Raw genomic sequence first — 20,764 nt, forward strand, 5'->3', positions numbered from 1 at the left:
AACACAACACAGATAGCCAGGCCCCCCATTGAAATTTCCAAAACATTAGCAGCCAGCCACCGACAGCCAGGCAAGACATAAGCAAGGATAGACAAGAAAGGAAGCAATGACTCCAAATGTGGATAGCCAGTCTTTTGGCACAGTACACTACTCCAATGTCTACCTCTCCATATTCGCTCTGTTTTGCGTCAAGCTCTTTGTCAAGATCAGCCTGAATATTCTCACCCACTTCTACGTGGTGAAGGGGAATCGGAAGGAGGCTGCCCGCATTGCAGAAGAGTTTTATGATTTTGGACAAGGGCACAGTAAGTAGTTGTTTCTGTGAAAGGCAACAGACTATTATTCTATAGTAGAGGGTCATACACACACTTTCAACAGTAAAGTATGTGTATTAGGGTATTCCAGCTTTCTAAAAGCTCTGTGTCTGTAACATGCCAGGCAACTGTATCCAGTCTGCCCAGGAACTACTCAGCCTATCGTTGTGGGCATTAGAAACACTTAGATACGGTGTGCATTAGATATACTTCCTTCTTGATGTCTTTCAATGCTCTTTTCTTGCTGAGGTACTGGGGGAAAGCACTGCATTGTAACAACCACACCTGGGATGAGGGAAAAGACCCAGAACCTTTGGCATCATGACGGCACGTTGGGTTGGCATGACAGAAGTCTCTGATTCAACCTTGCTTCCGCCCTTAGCGTATTCCATGCACTGCAATCATCAAGTGATCTGATGAGATGACACATGAAATGCACATTTTTGAGAGTATGTCAAATGAAGTTTCTATCACAGCTGAGACTTGGCAGTTACAGGCTGCAGCCTGTAGTCATACTCCAAGTAGGTTATGCACAGCGACTGTCAGCCAGGAATGTTTTGAGCTGAACAGAAGCATGTTAGAGAGAGGTTAGAGAGGCTCTAACTTTCCATCCCCAAGTACAACTAGTTTAACTAGCCTATTTGATTTGATAACCTATAGTAGGGATATTCAATTATGGCTCTGGAGAGACAAAATACTTATTAACTAGTTATTAAAATTCCCTCATAATCAAGGACTATTTCAGACCAGGGACATCAGATATGTAAACTCTCTGGTCAATCAAGGACTGATCAATGAATTAACTACCAAAGAAAACCTGCATTATGTCTGTCCCTGAATTATAACCTGACAATTATGACCTTATAACGTGACCAATGACCGTAATAAACAGTATGTGGCTTTTTCATTTGAATATTGCAAGCAAATGCTTGTTACATAAGCAACTAGGCATACTCAAAATAGCAAATACTATATTCAACTCAAAGGTCAAACTTTAATATTTCAAACCATGCAGAATGAATCCTTTATAAACAGAACGGTTCCTAACCCTGAGACCAGCGGGGGTAAAGGCTGTTCTGGTCTAAGCCATTTCTTAACCTCTGATAAAAATAGCAGGGTGTCACTGCCACAGCGACCACATTCTCTTCATCCCCTCAGTCGTCTCTCTCTTGCGCTCTCTCTCTCCGCCCTATCACAATATATCCTACCCCCCACACCTTATTCTTATCGTTCTCTCCCCTCTCTCTCTCTCTCTCTCTCTCTCTCTTTCTCTCTTTCTCCCTTAACTCCTTCTCTGCCTGTTCATGTTATTGTGGTGCTTGTCCTTGGCAGTGAAACGACAACAAGCCGAGCAGCCAATCAGAGAGCAGGATTTAGACTGGATCATGGTGCACTGTGGTGCGGGGGACAGATAGCTGATGTAAACATGCCTGAAGTTCCATCTGCAGAGAGCTCGAGCGAGCAGCAGCCGGAAAACACGCCGAGGAAAAGAACGTTAGAGAACACAGACGATTACACAGCAAAAAAGAAACCACGCTGCTGGGGTATTTTAACTAGCCAAGGTCAGTAGCGTTTTACGCACACACAATTGCGTATTTGCGCACTGGGTGAGTGCGTCTCGGACTGTCACAGTGCAATGTTATTATAGAACTCCTGTGCTGTTCGTGTCAAGTTTCTCTGAGGTAGACAGAGGGGTTGACATGGAAATGTTGCGTGAAAAAGGCACCTGTTCTGATTCTCATAGGATCCAGCCTATTTGGGACTGTGCTACAGCATGTGAAATGAAGCTCTATGATATAAGAATATCATGACATAATCAAACAAAAGCCTTGGACACATCTTACATCATAACACAAATGCATTTTTTAAATTTATTTAACACATACTTTATTAGTATTATTACTAGGTCTATGTGTAGTAGTAGGCCTTGGGGTATGTGTCTATTCAAGTTTAATAATGACTGGCCTACAACAGTTGAAGCTGCTGTGTGCTCTCATGACTCTCACACAAGACAATAAGAGTATGACCTTTGAACTAGACTAAGCAGCAGCTTCAGACAATTAAACCTGATTATATCTCTTTAACAGCTGTATCCAATCTAAACAGTAGCTGGGTCACATTAGGGTTGTAACTGCGTGATTACTCATTTACTTTGACATCCAAATGTTTTAAATGCAATAGTTTGTTATTTAAGCAGAATAAATAAACAGAAATACAAATTGCAGATATTCTAGCCCTTTCTGCTTCCTCCTGTTATTGCTTAGTGTGGCAAAGGGGAGCCTTAAGCGAAAGCAAACGTCACATGTTCAGTGCACTGTTGCAATATTCATGAGATCTACCATTTTACCCTGCTAGAAGAGAGACACCGTGTGCTGTCCGAATGAGAATAATGGGCTTCAGCCGCACCAGGCAACCAGCTATAGAGGATCAGGACTGTGGGAAAGGTTGGCTGGGTTCCTGGAGAAAGGAGAGAAAATAGAGAGAGGGGGATTCCAGGTTACTGTTGTGACTGGAATTAACTACTTACTGTGGCTCTAACATGTGCTTCCTAAGAATAGCTTCCAAACTCTACTTATCTCTGCAGCAGTGGTGGTCCTCATTGGCACCTGTTGTTATGTATACCTTGACTGAGGAGTCTATGTTATTGTCCTTTCCCACAAAAAAGATCTATCAAATTTCATGTCAATTTGCAACAACAAAAAATAAATATACAGTATTTTAGTCGTCCTATTCATCATAAAAGATAGTAGCAACAACAGGCCATTTTAGTGTACTACATGAGCTTGTCAGGTGATGCAGATGCCCTTCCAAAGATGGCCGGCACAGTCACAGCTCTGCCTGTGTGAATCCATGCAGTGACAACAAGTCCCTTCAGTACAGTAACAGTACAGTAGGTGACAGGCGCCCTCTTCTCCTACAGGCAGGAATGTCATATACCTATCAATGGCTAGATGTTCCGTGGGGAGATGGAGACATGGGTATGTAGTATTGAATATTGCACTGCATTGCTGTGTGATGTTTATGTGGAAGTATTGCTGACATTTTATTATACTCAAGGCTCCCACATAAAAGAGACTCATATCTCAATAGGATTTCACCTGAATAAAGGATTAATAAAATAATAGTAAAAAAAAAACACCTAAATATTGTTCTCTGACGTGGATGGTAGTGTTGTTGGGTGTGTAGGGAGAGACTGAGCTCTGCTCTGCCAGTTGTACAAGGCTATGCCTGCCAGTTGTGCAAGGCTATGCCTGCCAGTTGTACAAGGCTGTGCCTGCCAGTTGTACAAGGCTATGCTTGCCAGTTGTACAAGGCTATGCCTGCCCGTTGTACAAGGCTGTGCCTGCCCGTTGTACAAGGCTGTGCCTGCCAATTGTACAAGGCTGTGCCTGCCAGTTGTACAAGGCTATGCCTGCCCGTTGTACAAGGCTGTGCCTGCCCGTTGTACAAGGCTGTGCCTGCCCGTTGTACAAGGCTGTGCCTGCACGTTGTACAAGGCTGTGCCTGCCAATTGTACAAGGCTATGCCTGCCAGTTGTACAAGGCTGTGCCTGCCCGTTGTACAAGGCTGTGCCTGCCCGTTGTACAAGGCTGTGCCTGCCCGTTGTACAAGGCTGTGCTTGCCCGTTGTACAAGGCTGTGCTTGCCAGTTGTACAAGGCTATGCCTGCCAGTTGTACAAGGCTGTGCCTGCCCGTTGTACAAGGCTGTGCCTGCCCGTTGTACAAGGCTGTGCCTACCCGTTGTACAAGGCTGTGCCTGCCAGTTGTACAAGGCTATGCCTGCCAGTTGTACAAGGCTATGCCTGCCAGATGGCCAGCTTGGTTGAGCTTCAGTTATATATATATATATATATATATATATATATATAGTTCCATCCACACTGTGAGAGTGTGAAAATCTATCCAGCACTCTGTTATATGCTCTGTGATATTAGTGACAGCCGTGACAACTGGGTTTCAGTTTTCTGAACATATGAACATGGATAGTGGACTGGTACTACTGGCTTTTGGGAAGTAATTCTAAATGTTTTTTATTTTTATTTTTTATTTTCAGGTAGGCAAGTTGAGAACAAGTTGTCATTTACAATTGCGACCTGGCCAAGATAAAGCAAAGCAGTTCGACACATACAACAACACAGACTTACACATGGAGTAAAACAAACATGCAGTCAATAATACAGTAAAAAATAAGTCTATATACAATGTGAGCAAATGAGGTGAGATAAGGGAGGTAAAGGCAAAAAAGGCCATGGTGGCAAAGTAAATACAATATAGCAAGTAAAACACTGGAATGGTAGATTTGTAGTGGAAGAAAGTGCAAAGTAGAAATAGAAATAATGGGGTGCAAAGGAGCAAAATAAATAACTAAATACAGTAGGGGAAGAGGAAGTTAGTTGTATGGGCGAAATTATAGATGAGCTATGTACAGGTGCAGTGATCTGTGAGCTGCCCTGACAGCTGGTGCTTAAAGCTAGTGAGGGAGATAAGTGTTTCCAGTTTCAGAGATTTTTGTAGTTCGTTCCAGTCATTGGCAGCAGAGAACTGGAAGGAGAGACGGCCAAAGGAGGAATGGCTTTGGGGGTGACCAGAGAGATATACCTGCTGGAGCGCGTGCTACAGGTGGGTGCTGCTATGGTGACCAGTGAGCGGAGATAAGGGGGGACTTTACCTAGCAGGGTCTTGTAGATGACCTGGAGCCAGTGGGTTTGGCGACGAGTATGAAGCGAGGGCCAGCCAACGAGAGCGTACAGGTCACAGTGGTGGGTAGTATATGGGGCTTTGGTGACAAAACGGATGGCACTGTGATAGATTGCATCCAGTTTATTGAGTAGGGTGTTGGAGGCTATTTTGTAAATGACATCGCCGAAGCCGAGGATCGGTAGGATGGTCAGTTTTACGAGGGTGTGTTTGGCAGCATGAGTGAAGGATGCTTTGTTGCGAAATAGGAAGCCAATTCTAGATTTAACTTTGGATTGGAGATGTTTGATGTGAGTCTGGAAGGAGAGCTTACGGTCTAACCAGACTCCTAGATATTTGTAGTTGTCCACATATTCTAAGTCAGAACCATCCAGAGTAGTGATGCTGGACGGGCGGGCAGGTGCAGGCAGCGATCGGTTGAAGAGCATGCATTTAGTTTTACTTGTATTTAAGAGCAGTTGGAGGCCACGGAAGGAGAGTTGTATGGCATTGAAGCTCGTCTGGAGGGTTGTTAACACAGTGTCCAAAGAAGGGCCAGAAGTATACAGAATGGTGTCGTCTGCGTAGAGGTGGATCAGAGACTCACCAGCAGCAAGAGCGACATCATTGATGTATTCAGAGAAAAGACCCCCATAGAGACTACCAGAGGCCCGGACAACATGCCATCCGATTTGACACATTGAACTCTATCAGAGAAGTAGTTGGTGAACCAGGCGAGGCAATCATTTGAGAAACCAAGGCTATTGAGTCTGCCGATGAGGATGTGGTGATTGACAGAGTTGAAAGGCTTGGCCAATGTCAATGAATACGGCAGCACAGTATTGTTTCTTATCGATGGCGGTTACGATATCGTTTAGCACCTTGAGCGTGGCTGAGGTGCACCCATGACCAGCTCTGAAACCAGATTGCATAGCGGAGAAGGTGCGGTGGGATTCGAAATGGTCGGTCATCTGTTTGTTGACTTGGCTTTCGAAGACCTTAGAAAGGCAGGGTAGGATAGATATAGGTCTGTAGCAATTTGTGTCAAGAGTGTCCCCTCCTTTGAAGAGGGGGATGACAGCAGCTGCTTTCCAATCTTTTGGAATCTCAGACGACACGAAAAAGAGGTTGCACAGGCTAGTAATAGGGGTTGCAACAATTTCGGCAGATAATTTTAGAAAGAAAGGGTATAGATTGTCTAGCCCGGCTGATTTGTAGGTGTCCAGATTTTGCAGCTCTTTCAGAACATCAGCTGACTGGATTTGGGAGAAGGAGAAATGGGGAAGGCTTGGGAGAGTAGCTGTGGGGGGTGCAGTGCTGTTGACCGCGGTAGAGGTAGCCAGGTGGAAAGCATGGCCAGCCGTAGAAAAATGCTTATTGAAATTCTCAATTATAGTGGATTATCGGAGGTGACAGACTTTCCTATCCTCAGTGCAGTGGGCAGCTGGGAGGAGGTGTTCTTATTCTCCATGGACAGTGTCCCAGAACTTTTTTGAGTTTGTGTTGCAGGAAGCAAATTTCTGCTTGAAAAAGCTAGCCTTGGCTTTTCTAACTGCCTGTGTATATTGGTTTCTAACTTCCCTGAAAAGTTGCATATCACGGGGGCTGTTCGATGCTAATGCAGAACGCCACAGGATATTTTTGTGTTGGTTAAGGGCAGTCAGGTCTGGAGAGAACCAAGGGCTATATCTGTTCCTGGTTCTACATTTCTTGAATGGGGCATGCTTATTTAAGATGGTGAGGAAGGCATTTAAAAAAAATAACCAGGCATCCTCTACTGACGGGATGAGGTCAATATCCTTCCAGGATACCCGGGCCAGGTCGATTAGAAAGGCTTGCTCGCTGAAATGTTTCAGGGAGCGTTTGACAGTGATGAGTGGATGTCGTTTGACCACCGACCCATTACGGATGCAGGCAATGAGGAAGTGATCGCTGAGATCTTGGTTGAAAACAGCAGAGGTGTATTTAGAGGGCAAGTTGGTTAGGATGATATCTATGAGGGTGCCCGTGTTTACGGCTTTGGGGGTGGTACCTGGTAGGTTCATTGATAATTTGTGTGAGATTGAGGGCATCAAGCTTAGATTGTAGGATGGCTGGGGTGTTAAGCATGTCCCAGTTTAGGTCAGCTAGCAGCACGAGCTCTGAAGATAGATGGGAGGCAATCAAGTCACATATGGTGTCCAGAGTACAGCTGGGGGCAGAGGGTGGTCTATAGCAGGCGGCAACGGTGAGAGACTTGTTTTTAGAGAGATGGATTTTTAAAAGTAGAAGTTCAAATTGTTTGGGTACAGACCTGGATAGTAGGACAGAACTCAGCAGGCTATATCTGCAGGAGATTGCAACACCGCCCCCTTTGGCCGTTCTATCTTGTCTGAAAATGTTGTAGTTAGGGATGAATATTTCAGAGTTTTTGGTGGACTTCCTAAGCCAGGATTCAGACACGGCTAGGACATCCGGGTTGGCAGAGTGTGCTAAAGCAGTGAATAAAACAAACTTAGGGAGGGTGAGGATTACGGTAATGATTGAATAATAACGATACCGACAGAGAGTGAAGGCTATGATGAATGCTATCAATGTATCAGACCCAAATGGGAATGTGCTGGTTATATATATACACTGCTCCAAAAAATAAAGGGAACACTTAAACAACACATCCTAGATCTGAATGAAAGAAATAATCTTATTAAATGTAAATACTTTTTTCTTCACATAGTTGAATGTGCTGACAACAAAATCACACAAAAATAATCAATGGAAATCCAATGTATCAACCCATGGAGGTCTGGATTTGGAGTCACGCTCAAAATTAAAGTGGAAAACCACACTACAGGCTGATCCAACTTTGATGTAATGTCCTTAAAACAAGTCAAAATGAGGCTCAGTAGTGTGTGTGGCCTCCACGTGCCTGTATGACCTCCCTACAACGCCTGGGCATGCTCCTGATGAGGTGGCGGATGGTCTCCTGAGGGATCTCCTCCCAGACCTGGACTAAAGCATCCGCCAATGGAGCGAGACATGATGTCCCAGATGTGCTCGATTGGATTCAGGTCTGGGGAACGGGCGGGCCAGTCCATAGCATCAATGCCTTCCTCTTGCAGGATCTGCTGACACACTCCAGGCACATGAGGTCTAGCATTGTCTTGCATTAGGAGGAACCCAGGGCCAACCGCACCAGCATATGGTCTCACAAGGGATCTGAGGATCTCATCTCGGTACCTAATGGCAGTCAGGCTACCTCTGGCGAGCACATAGAGGGCTGTGCAGCCCCCCAAAGAAATGCCACCCCACACCATGACTGACCCACCGCCAAACCGGTCATGCTGGAGGATGTTGCAGGCAGCAGAACGTTCTCCACGGCATCCCCGGACTCTGTCACGTCTGTCATGTGCTCAGTGTGAACCTGCTTTCATCTGTGAAGAGCACAGGGCGCCAGTGGCGAATTTGCCAATCTTGGTGTTCTCCGGAAAATGCCAAATGTCCTGCACGGTGTTGGGCTGTAAGCACAACCCCCACCTGTGGACGTTGGGCCCTCATACCACCCTCATGGAGTCTGTTTCTGACCGTTTGAGCAGACACATGCACATTTGTGGCCTGCTGGAGGTCATTTTGCAGGGCTCTGGCAGTGCTTCTCCTGCTTCTCCTTGCACAAAGGCGGAGGTAGCGGTCCTGCTGCTGGGTTGTTGCCCTCCTACGGCCTCCTCCACGTCTCCTGATGTACTGGCCTGTCTCCCGGTAGCACCTCTATGCTCTGGACACTACGCTGACAGACACAGCAAACCTTCTTGCCACAGCTCGCATTGATGTGCCATCCTGGATGAGCTGCACTACCTGAGCCACTTGTGTGGGTTGTAGACTCCGTCTCATGCTACCACTAGAGTGAAAGCACCGCCAGCATTCAAAAGTGACCAAAACATCAGCCAGGAAGCATAGGAACTGAGAAGTAGTCTGTGGTCTCCACCTGCAGAACCACTCCTTTATTGGGGGTGTCTTGCTTATTGCCTATAATTTCCACATGATGTCTATTCCATTTGCACAACAGCATGTGAAATTTATTGTCAATCACTGTTGCTTCCTAAGTGGACAGTTTGATTTCACAGAAGTGTGATTGACTTGGAGTTACATTGTGTTGTTTAAGTGTTCCCTTTATTTTTTTGAGCAGTATATTTTTTATGTGTGCATGCGGATGTGACCATTAAGAGCTTGTATGATAGTGAAGGGCTATCACTATAAACGTATGACTGTAATGTGTGTTGTTTTGGAGATGCTTAGTGTTTTGTCTGTCCATCTCCCAGGGTCATGGGCGGACCGGTCTCCTCTCCACGAGGCAGCGTGTCAGGGCCGTCTCCTGGCCCTCAGGACCCTACTCTCACAGGTGATTCACACACAACGCAAAGCTTTCTGGACAATTGTTTATACAGTGTTAAGACAGAGGAACTGTTTTGACACCTTTATATAAAATAAAATAAAATGCTGATGCTCTGTCTGTATGTTCCAGATAAGATACATATATGTTTGCCATTTTCCCTCGTAGTCAGATTTCCAAAAGTTTATTTGGACAGTCCATCTGTAGATGCTCTACAGACTGCCAGTAATATTTCAATTATCTATCTACTAACTTTAGCGCTAACCCTAACCCTTATCCTAAACCTAAACTCAACCCTAACCCTAGACCTAACCTTAACCCTCACTCTACACTATCTAGAAACTAAAAAGGGTTCTTCACCTGTTCTCATAGGAGAACCCTTTGAAAAAACAATTTTTGGTTCCAGGTGAAACCCTTTTGGTTCCAGGTAGAACCTTTTTACACATAGGATTCTACATGGAACCCTAAAGAGTTCTACCTGGAACCAAAATGATTTATACTATGGAGACAGCCTTAGAACCATTTTGGAACCCTTTTTTCTAAGAGTGTAACCCGTATTGGAATCCTAACTGTAACCTTAGCAAGCAGCTGCTTATCAACAGATTGTGTGTTGATAGTATGACCATCTGTGGAGCATTTACACAAAATAAAGTGTAGGGAAAGTGAGACCTATATAATGAATGCAGACATTTCTTGTTGTCATCCCAGGGTTACAACGCAAACATCCCTACCATAGACCATGTGACGCCGTTGCATGAGGCTTGCCTGTCAGACCACGCGTCATGCGCCAAGGCGCTTATTGCAGCTGGTGCCAATGTAAGTCATGACCAAATGGATGCACACACAAACACATACACTCCACGTCAGAACGAGACATCATTATGCTGTGGCAGCAACTCCTCTTTTTACATTCCGATTGACTCGTCTTTGTTGTAACTTTGGCAGCAACTACTTATTTTACATTCTGATTGACTTGTCTTTGTTGTAACTTTGTAACTTATAGATAGATACACATGGTTTTATGACAATGCTCCATCTATCTGATCAGGTAAATGCCACCACCATTGATGGGGTGACGCCACTGTTCAATGCCTGCTCAGTGGGCAGTGCCAGCTGTACAGAGGTACTGCTGGAAAACGGAGCCAGGCCTCAGTCAGAGATGTGCCAGCCCTCGCCCATACACGAAGCTTCCAGCAAAGGTACTGTAGCAGGACTGCCATCGCAGGATATGTGTGTCATACAGATAGCTGTCCACTTTACTGTGAGGTTTTGAAATACTCTGGCTGTAATTTTAATATGTTTCCCCCCCTCTATTCTAAGATGAGACTACTGAATGCGTTTCTGAATGAGAGTACCCTGGTAACGCAGGACGTATTGTGTGTAGGCAGAATTGCTTGTCTGGAGGCACTGATCACATGGGGAGCAGACGTGGATTATGATATTCCTCACCTAGGAACCCCCTTGTACATCGCCTGCATCTCCTCAGGACTCCAGTGCACACAGAAACTCCTCGATGGAGGTCAGTAACTAACCAGACACTTTGGTCCTAACTTCAAATGATCTCTCCCATTGGCATCAATGCATTTTTGATTTTATTTTTACGATTCATCCGTTTGTACTTTTTTCTTCTTCTGTATTCTGCATTTACTAAGGAAAGGTATGTCACAGGACATTGTTTTACCTGATGCAGTACTCACAAACATGGAGCGTGTTCAGGAGGGAGAATATATTGAAACTGAGTGAAACGGGAAGGAACTACACAAACGTGTCCCCTCAGATCATAGATTCATGTTTTCTGTTGCAAACCGTTTTGCTACAGTGTGACCTACTGAACTAAACCAATGTTGTCTGGTTTGCTCCACAGGGGCCAATGTGCAGAAGGGCAGGTTCCTGGAGAGCCCGCTCCATGCAGCAGCTCAGAAGGACTGTACTGAGGTCATCAATGTGTTGTTAGAGTTTGGAGCGAACATTAACGCTAAAAACCTAGAGCTGAAGAGACCGGTGGAGTCAGCCCCACCTAACAGCTCAGCAGAGGAGACGTTACTGCTGCATGAAGGTAAGATTGTGCTCAGTTCACATGGGAAAATTAGCCTGATTCCAGATCAGTTTGTACTGTATAACTAACTCATATGTTTGTTTTAATGCAAAACTTGTGGTCTGATCAGAAACCGATACTGAAGTTTCCTGATACTAATTCTGATCTGGGACCAGCTTAGGAAATATCTCCATTCAGCTGGTGGGAAGAAGTCAGAATCCCTTGTAAAACATTGCTATTTGGATTATAAAAGTGGATGATATTGAGGCTGTCTTGGATTAATCAGATAATCTCTATCTCTTGCTCTCTCCCTCTGTTTCTCTCTCTCTCTCTCTCTCTCTGCAGCAACACCTCCGTCACTATGTCAGCTGTGTCGTCTCAGTATCAGAGATTATATGGGCCGATCTCGACTACACCTCATCCCTCAGTTACACCTCCCCAACCTTCTCAAACGCTTCCTCCAGTATAGATAGAACACAACGCTCTCTCTCTCTCTTTCTGTCTCTGTCTGTCTGTCTCTCTGTCTGTTGCTCTCTCCCTTCCCTCTGTTTCTCTCTGTCTTCCTCTTTCTCTCTTTTTCTAAACGAGAGCATCGTCATAGTAGAGGATATTCTTTATCCCGTCCTCTCTCTTCCTCTCTGTTTCTCTCTCCATCCATCTTTATCGTCAAGTGAATTTTTGTATTACTCACTGAACCTTATTTCTTTTTAACCCAGAACCTCAAACGCACCGAATCCCTCCCATTCACTGACATCTGTTTTAACAGTTTCTCTGAAGCACCTACGCATATGGTCATGTAAATGTGTATATTCTGTTACATTGACCAAAACAAGAGTTTGAATGTTCAAAATAACTAAATATTAACACTGTATAATACTGTGTTATTAGTCCTTGTTAAAATGACACCCCCACTGCAGTGATCGTTGTGATCCCAACTTGTCAGAAAGTTGTCTGTAAAGATGTGTATTGGTGTAAATCATGTTTTTCTGCACATTACTATCTAAGTCAAGTTGATCACCTTGCATGTCACTTTGGTTTTATATCCAATATTCCTGTCCACGCCATACGTTTAACTGCCTAATATTCATTGACCCAAACAATAAAAGGGGTCATTGAATCTTTAACGTAATGTATAACATAGCATAATGTACTTTAATGTACACATAATGAATGTTATGTCATCTTGTTTGAATGAGCTGCCTTTATCCTACCAATGATGCAAACAAGATAACATCATGTACTTTAATGTACAGTGTTATGTTATCTTGTTTGCATCATTGGTAGCATATATTTATTTTATTTTACCCTTATTTTACCAGGTAGTTGAGTGAGAACACATTCTCATTTACAGCAACGACCTGGGGAATAGTTTCAGGGGAGAGGAGGGGGATGAATGAGCCAATTGCAAGCTGGGAGTGATTAGGTGGCCATGATGGTATGAGGGCCCCAGATTGGGAATTTAGCCAGGATACCGGGGTTAACACCCCTACTCTTACGATAAGTACCATGGGATCTTTAGTGACCACAGAGAGTCAGGACACCCGTTTAACGACACATCCGAAAGACGGATATATGCAGCTCATTCATTACACTGACATGTGTACGTTAAAGATTCAACGACTCCTTGTAATTCCCTGATAATGTGGAAAAAGTAAAAAAATATTTAAAATGATACCCATGATAATCTGTCCTATATGAGGCTCTTATGCTAATCAGATGTACTGTGAATAATATTGCATTTCAATTATTTTCTTATATAATATTAGCCAACTAATATATTAACGTAACCTGTATATGCATAACTCTGTGAAAAATGTACAGTATTTTGCCAAAACTCATTTGACATACCTCTCATCTGTTTCACTATAATAAATAAGAATGTTATTCCATGATGTGGTTGTCTTGGAGATTATACTTCTTGCATTTTTCGGCTGTGGTTTAGTTCAGTCATTTTTCATTTTTATTTTGTCTACAATACTAGATGGTGCTCTGTAGCATGACCAATCTTCTCAATTGATTTACAAGATCTTTTACCTTTTCCATGAATCAAAACTCAAATATATCCTGCTTACAAATTTTACATGTTTACATTGGTATCGTCTTTATGTTACAAAACTAACATTTTGATATTTTCATGAACACATTTTCTAAACTGCAATGGTAGTACAAACAAACTGTACATATGTCAATAAGTAAAACATAATCAATAAATACATATGTAAATAAATGCATTTGAAGATAATTTAAGTATAGGTGGAAAACGAATATCAATACATTATTAAAAAAATTACAATGCTTGTATAAATGATCTGAATTAATGTTTGTTTCGTTAAGCAGAAGGAAGAAAACCTCGTCTTTACATGAATGTACCTACTTACCAATATACTGTATGTTGCAGTGATAACAAATCGTTTTCTACTTAAGGCACAACCTTCAGGTGTTTCATTTTTTAAATGATTAATTAGCCTATTTATTCAAGTCTGTGTTTCAAAAGCAAAATGATTCTCAAATATTGCCTTTTTATCACAGCTTTCTGTTTAACATATAAGCTAGCTAGTCTTAGCAGGTTGTCACCGTCTGCCAAATTGTGTTAGTAATAACGAATTCCATACAGAAGCTTGTCATCATTATGAAATCACTACAAATTCTGCAGTCGGGTGATGCCTACGAATGATTATGACGCGGTAATGCTGACGAGACTCAGAGACATAAAGCATCGACCCCACCATAGAATATGAGTTTTAATTCTACGGATCCAGGATCGTGACAGCTATTACACTTGCAAGTCCCTATCCGTGTACAGTACCAACTACCTCCCCTTCTAGCTAGCAACTGTGATCCCTGAAACAGTGCTGCACAACTCAACAGGAATGACAGTCTTATGTACAACACAATAACCTATTCACAAGTTAATTGACAACTTTACATGTCCACACCCTTTTTTGTTGTTGTTGGTCCAGCAGAAGTCTTATACATTCACAGTCAAACACAGTACTGTACAGACACAATGCTGCTAAGCTGTTTTAACGCGAAAGCAATCAAGTCCTACATCAATTATTTGATTGATTGATGCTACGCTAAATAAAAGGCTAACAGGTACGTTTCTCTGTATTTGTTTGCTTTCGATCAACTACCACTGTAAGCCTACATCATCATACGCTTTGCTCTTGTACATCTATGTGTGCGGGCTGGTTTCTGTAACAGACAGAAATGATGATGCCACATTGCGCAACGTTAAACCAACAGCAATACAACACAAATATGGTATTCATCAATCAAATGATGCTGGTGCTATGACCGTGAGCATAATAACAATCACATAGCTCGTCGACTTGTCTGTGTACTGATGTGCATGTGACGGTGTGTCTAAAACAAGACAGCCGTACTACAATGGTCTCGCTCCTACATAGAAACACTACAGCCCGTTTCAGCCATGCGAACCCTCTTTGTCAGTGTCTAAGTACGGCAACACGTTTTCTATGAGAAGCTGTAACACTGTTGACTGGATGACTTGTGGTGCACACATTGTAAACCACATAGAAAAAGCACATAGCGGAGAGAACTCATTTTAAGCATCCGTCCACCTCTCTTCTTTCGTTCTGGAATGTCCATCCCTTCTTCCTTCTTTTTCTCAGGAAGAGCAGGTGTCGGTCCTGACGTCGACCTTTTACCTTCGCGTGACCTTGGCCTCGGAGGCTGACCAATCAAATGTTATTAGTCCTATAGCCCATCCTCGTTGGCTAGGCTGGCTCTTAGAAGGGGTTGAGACGGACACCTGTCCCCAGAGGTGAGAAAGGGTTCACTTTGGCCCACATAAGGGCGTCGTTCAATGATATGGCCGATTTACCGTCCTCAAGGAAAAACACAGGGCCCTGAGTGAAGAAAGGAAAAACACAGCACTACTTTTACTCTTCTATCATTGACCTTATCACCATGTCCTGCAAAACAGTTTAAAGGTTGTAGTAGCGTCATCTTTCTCCCCTTGACTCACCAGAGGAAGTGACTGAGACACACTTGAAGCAGAAAGGCACTTCAAATCGTCGCTGTGGATACAGCTTGAGCAGCAATTTACTGATTACCACCCACATAGTGATTACCCACCACTAGGGGACTACAAATAGTAACCACTTATGGGTTATATATAGCATGGTCCTCTTTATAAGGGGTTAGAAAGCATGGCGGTTTCGGTCTGGGTTGCTGCTGAGCCCTTTGTTTCCCTGATCCAGATTAAGCCTAGTCCCTAACCAAATTCTGTGTCCTCGAAACTGTCCCTTTGTGACCAATGTATTTTTCTGAATGTATTTTTCTGAATACACTTTGATTTATTAACTGGTTGATCGCTTGAGGCTGACCTGGATCCTGAGTCCGGTAAGGCAGGAGACCTGGACGTCAGAGTGGCTGGGCAGGTTGGAGCCTGTGACATAGTCGGGCCCCTCCAGGCCCCTGAGTGGCTCCTCCTGGAGCCTGTCTAGCAGACGGGCGTGCTCTGCCTTCTGGGCCTCTGACGGAGGGGTGTAGGGAGCCTCATCAGGACCCCTGGAGCTGGGTGAGCATGGAGACAGAATCAAACGATTCAGACAGGTAAACACTGGTGTGTTTTAATGTCAGACTTTGAACCTCAAACGGTCTTGAGTTTGCTAGTCCAATACTTGGACGTGATGACTAATGTATGGGCCAGGCCAGAGTAGAGTATATCAGTGTCAGAGATTGATAAGACAATTCCTCTACTCACTTTATGAGAGACTGTGTGCAGGCCATCCATGCCTCCAGCTCTACAGAGAGTTGCTCTATCTGTAAGGGAACAGACACCTCTCTCCTCTTCATCAACTGACTGGGGAGGAAGGTGAGAGGTCAGAGATAGGGCTTTACATTCAACATTGAAGCATTAGGTGATGTAGGTTCAACACAGACATTTAGAAAGTGCTCCATACTATGGCTTTTTGCATCTTACCTGGTGTACTCGTAAAGTGCAGGAACGATGCTGGAGTATTGTCTTCTGATGGCCAACAGTGCGCCGATGTAGCCAGATAGGATGAGCAGCTCACTTCGAGCTCTATAACACAGAAAGAACATCCAAGGAGAGAGGGCTGAGGACCAATCTATAGCAGTAGACATTCTTATCCAGAGTGACTTACAGGAGCAATTAGGGTTAAGTGGCTTGCTTAAGGGCACATTGACAGATTTTTCACCTAGGGATTCAAACCATAAACCTTTCGGTTGCTAGCCCAACACTCTTAACCACTAGGCTACCTGCCTAGGCCCAGGTGACGTTGTCTCACACATTCTGATTCCCATTCACTTACTCAGTGAACTTGGCAAGTAGGAGCCGGTCCGTTCTGATGTAACCCAGAAGGTCCAGGATAGGATGGACAGAGTCTACGGTCCAGTCAGAATCACTCAGCTGTTCTTTGACGTAGGTGATGCCAACAAGCAGGGCTGCCTCGGGTTCTGGACTCATTAGATAGTACTTGACAGCATTGAAGATGTCTCCCTCGCTGACAGCCGACTCAGCTAACGCCCGACACTCCTCCAGACTGGGAAGACCACACTGAAACAACACCACCAATTATTAACATGCATTTTTTACTTCAATGTTGTTGTTGACATTTTCATGTCGTATTGTCGATAGGTCTATTTTCTATGTTCTTCTGTTTAAACAATTAGGAGCGGTTTCCCGGACCCAGTTTGGACTAAAAAGGATTCTCGATAGAGAATTTCCGCTGAATTTCAGCACCAACTTTTTCATGGATTTGGTCTATCTCTGAGGAGCTCCCAGGGTAGAAGGCACACAGCTTGGCCAGCAGGACCTGGTTGTCTGGGATCATCTGGAGAAGGTCAGCTGCCAGGTCCCTGGGAAGGAGAAAGGTGGTGACATTAGTCCAGTTGTTGGATTGCAGAATACACATCCACACATCCCTTTGAAAACCTAAGCAGTCTTTATGAATGAGGTAAGGCACTGAACAAGACCAGGTACAACCGGATGGAACAACATCAATCCAGAATAAAGTCAAATCCGTTCTCGCATTAAACATAGGGTTATGACACATGAGAAATGTATAATACCTGCTTCCAACTGATGGAAAGCTACAAGAAATGAGAGAATGGAGATGATAAACAAATGCACTCTGTATATTCACAATCATATGGAGAATATATATCATCTAGCCTGTCACGTTCATTAGCCCTCTCATGGAGAGTTGTAATTGGCTCTTACCAGGTGGGTGCGGTCATGTACTTCCTGGCTAGTAGCTCCAGGACGTAGTGAGTGGCCTGGTTGGCTGATTCTCCCAACACCAGCCCTACACACACAGCCAGCTCCAGCTCATTACCCCGGATCAGACTGGCCATGGCTAGCTGTGGGGGACACACAACAACATGATAAGTTATGCATCTACCAAATATGCCCATTTATGTTCACATTCATAGGCATTAGTGCTCTGTAGGTTTTTGCTCCAGCCCTACACGTAAACACCTGATTCAGCCAATCAAGGGCCAGAGGAGCCGCTGATTAGTAGAACCGGGTGTATTGGGAGTAGGGTTGGAACAAAACCCTGCAGCAGGGTAGCTCATGACCAGCTTTAGGTTTCAGGTGCACAACTAGCATGCGCAACAGTGAATGTTATGTGTGGATTACAAGAGAACATACAGAGAGGATCATACGTAACCTTTGACGCCATCATGCCTCGTCTGTGTGTTTACCTCAGTGTTGTCCACAGCCAGGTGACAGCAGGCCGCCAGCACAGCACGGCCATCTTGGAAATACCACTCCGCTAGCTCCTTACATACACACTGCAGTAGCCTGGAACAACAGAGATTACACTTGAGCCTCACAAGCCTGGGGTCATGAGGGGATATTCAGTTGCCCAGTATGGATGCAATGCACCATGGACAGGATGGTGATTACGTATGCTGTGGAACACACCAAAATTAGGCAAAATGGTGTATTTTCATGTGAAAAGGACACACCCATTATATGCCTGTATGTCGTCGCTGTCTGTAGTGGTTGTATGGTTGACTACGGCGGTCTGAGGCACGTGGATGTTGCCTTCACAAGCTCCCTGTACAGGAACAACAAAGGTATGACGTATGACAGCAATTTGGCTGAAGGAACCTTCATCAATCCAGATAAGTCAATTAACATGGTTGTATTTTGCTCTCTCCTTTAGAGAACAGGGGTTCCGATTGGAACCAATACATGTTTTATGTTATGTCACTTTGTTTTCTAATTATAGAATGAATCATAGGATGCCAATGTTGTCATACCTGGGCCACTAGCAGCGCCTCGTTCAGTTGACCCCTGGCAGTAAAGAAGTTGACCAGCTTCCTCACGTCTCCCGTGGCGATGCAGTACGGGATGACATCATGGTTTTCTTCCTGCATCAGCTGGTCGGCTCTTCTACGAGGACACATGCATTGAGTAAGGAAGTCAACAACCACTGTTGTGGTTCTAATTGTAAGTCGCTCTGGATGAGAGCGTCTGCTAAATGACTCAAATGTATATGTAACCATAACACGCCTCTTGAATAAGGTTGACAGACTGACTCAAAACATACCGTTGCATGAGTTTCTTCCAATACTTTATGGATACACCTGGGGCAACTGACAATGCCTTGTCCCACTGGCAAATACAGAAAACATGACAAACACCATCATTATGTACATCAATTAATGCTATGATTCTTAATGGACACCCTTTAATGAGGGACATACTGTAATGCCATATGAGTCCATGTATTGTTCCTGATACACCCATAGTTGTTCTACACTTACAGAAAAAAGGTGCTATCTAGTACCAAAAATGGTTCTAAGGCTGTCCCCATAGGAGAACGCTTTGAATAACCCCTTTTGGTTCCAGGTAAAACCCTTCTGCACGGAACCCAAAAGAGTTCTACCAGGAACCAAAAAGGGTTCTACCTCGAAGCAAAAAGGGTTCTACCATGGGGACAGCCGCAGAATCGTTTTGGAACCCTTTTTTTTCTAAGAGTGTAGCCTAGGACCTATAATAAATCAGACCATTACCTCTCCCAGTTCCACCATGAGTTCACAGTATCTCTGGATCTGCCCCAGTCTCAGATGGATCTCTGCTGCGTCTCTCAGTCTCTCCTCTTTACTGGGAGCCCCGATCCCCCCGCCGAACTTAGACATCTTCACTATGGTCAATTCCTGGGCCTCAGACTACAGAACAGACACATTGAAACGTGTACTGTAAGTGAATAGTCGTGAAACGTTTGATGTTCTTTTGAAAACGAACCCCTTAGAAATGTGATTCATACGCTTGGTCCAAAATCACTCCATCCCCCTTTCCTTTGGCCCTAACCCTTGGATGTTTGCAGATCTGAAGGGACTGGATCATGTGTGAGATGAGACAGTCAGTCAGTCAGTGGTCGACTTACGGTTTTGAAGCGGACCAAGTGTTTCATGTGCATGATGCCCTTGCCGTAGCTCTGGGGAAGCAGACTGTCGTCCTGCCCGTTGATCACTGACACCAGGTCCCACAGGTTATGACTGCCCCCTGGTGGCTGGAGGAAAGAACATAGAAAAAGTTTTCATAAGCACTTCATAAGAGTAGGTAGTACAGTACATAATACATGGTGATTCCAGTAATATGTGCCAATATTACTACCAAATAGGAGTACTAACCTGAAGGGTTATCTATAGGTTATTTGATACCTGATGACGTAAAACTATACCAAGGAAAAAACTCCTGTACTTCCATCAAACCATCAGATTAAAACCATGTGTCTGGACTACGGGAATGGAATAACAAAATGACCGTAAATAGAGTGCTATTAATTTCAGGAAAATTGCAAGTAAATATACTCACAGAGAAACATTCGGAGAACCACCTGAGTTTCTTCATCCGTACTTCACTGGAGAGTTTATCCAGCTCCTGCTTGATGTCTCTGGACACCTTCCCACAGAGCAGAGGGGTAGCACCAGGCACCATGGCCCTATCTGGAGGAGAGGAGGGGATATAGTACTCTACCATACAGACACACACAGATTCAGACTGATGTCATTCAGAATAATTGTTCTTGTGAGGCTATGTCGTGCTTGGACTGATAAATATTTGTGGTATCACTCTCTCACAGTCGAGACAGAGTTATGAGCAATCAACATATTGATGTCATGAGTAATCAACACTTCTGTAACAATATAGTCATAGTGTCTGATGGGAGAGTGATAAAGAGTGTTTACTGATGAATCCCTAATCCTGGAGTGTATACAGATAGAAATGTAGCACATAGAACTAACACGACTCCTTATTCTACATGGTCAGTGATGTAGAGGTAAAAAGAAATAGACGGACAAACGCTAACCGCAGTTCGCGGTGAGTAAAGTTACGCTCCCTATATTTTCAATGCATTTTTTTTT

The 20,764-nt window shown here is 44.0% G+C and overlaps 2 protein-coding genes across 5 annotated transcripts in view; one reads left to right on the forward strand and one right to left on the reverse strand.

Annotated features, from left to right (window-relative positions):
• Positions 1-51: 51 nt before the first annotated feature.
• LOC106610162 (ankyrin repeat and SOCS box protein 5) lies at positions 52-13,281 on the forward strand. 2 transcript variants are annotated; one of them, XM_014209334.2, is made up of 7 exons: positions 52-305; positions 9,284-9,363; positions 10,063-10,170; positions 10,403-10,553; positions 10,739-10,873; positions 11,219-11,410; positions 11,735-13,281. In XM_014209334.2, exons 1-7 carry the CDS (start codon positions 107-109, stop codon positions 11,860-11,862), a joined length of 993 nt encoding a protein of 330 aa, XP_014064809.1. In that variant the 5' UTR covers positions 52-106; the 3' UTR covers positions 11,863-13,281. The 2 variants fall into 2 exon arrangements, with proteins under 2 accessions (XP_014064809.1, XP_014064812.1); XM_014209337.2 differs by lacking the exon at positions 52-305 and adding an exon at positions 1,559-1,876.
• An 833-nt stretch (positions 13,282-14,114) lies between these two features.
• The window catches only part of LOC106610163 (WD repeat-containing protein 17), a 31,196-nt gene continuing 24,546 nt past the window's right edge, over positions 14,115-20,764 (reverse strand). For 2 of the 3 annotated variants that reach the window (XM_045722710.1, XM_014209341.2), the window contains exons 14-28: positions 20,214-20,344; positions 19,783-19,908; positions 19,409-19,564; positions 18,943-19,007; positions 18,653-18,785; positions 18,356-18,447; positions 18,089-18,188; positions 17,604-17,743; positions 17,453-17,473; positions 17,128-17,239; positions 16,693-16,937; positions 16,341-16,442; positions 16,122-16,220; positions 15,742-15,931; positions 14,115-15,261 (exon numbers count right to left, since the gene is read on the reverse strand). In XM_045722710.1, coding sequence (XP_045578666.1) covers positions 15,142-15,261; positions 15,742-15,931; positions 16,122-16,220; positions 16,341-16,442; positions 16,693-16,937; positions 17,128-17,239; positions 17,453-17,473; positions 17,604-17,743; positions 18,089-18,188; positions 18,356-18,447; positions 18,653-18,785; positions 18,943-19,007; positions 19,409-19,564; positions 19,783-19,908; positions 20,214-20,344 — 1,832 coding nt within the window. In that variant the 3' untranslated portion in view covers positions 14,115-15,141. The remainder of the gene's footprint in view (positions 15,262-15,741; positions 15,932-16,121; positions 16,221-16,340; positions 16,443-16,692; positions 16,938-17,127; positions 17,240-17,452; positions 17,474-17,603; positions 17,744-18,088; positions 18,189-18,355; positions 18,448-18,652; positions 18,786-18,942; positions 19,008-19,408; positions 19,565-19,782; positions 19,909-20,213; positions 20,345-20,764) is intronic. The other variant, XM_045722711.1, reaches the window with a different exon arrangement.

This window comes from Salmo salar, chromosome ssa08 (assembly GCF_905237065.1).
Source record: "Salmo salar chromosome ssa08, Ssal_v3.1, whole genome shotgun sequence".
Lineage (NCBI taxonomy): Eukaryota > Metazoa > Chordata > Actinopteri > Salmoniformes > Salmonidae > Salmo > Salmo salar.

Coding starts and splice junctions, on each gene's coding strand:
- LOC106610162 (XM_014209334.2), top strand. CDS start 107: ATGACTCCAAATGTGGATAGCCAGTCTTTTGGCACAGTACACTACTCC. Junction 10,171..10,402: donor TTATTGCAGCTGGTGCCAAT/GTAAGTCATGAC, acceptor CTATCTGATCAG/GTAAATGCCACCACCATTGA. Junction 11,411..11,734: donor GACGTTACTGCTGCATGAAG/GTAAGATTGTGC, acceptor CTCTCTCTGCAG/CAACACCTCCGTCACTATGT.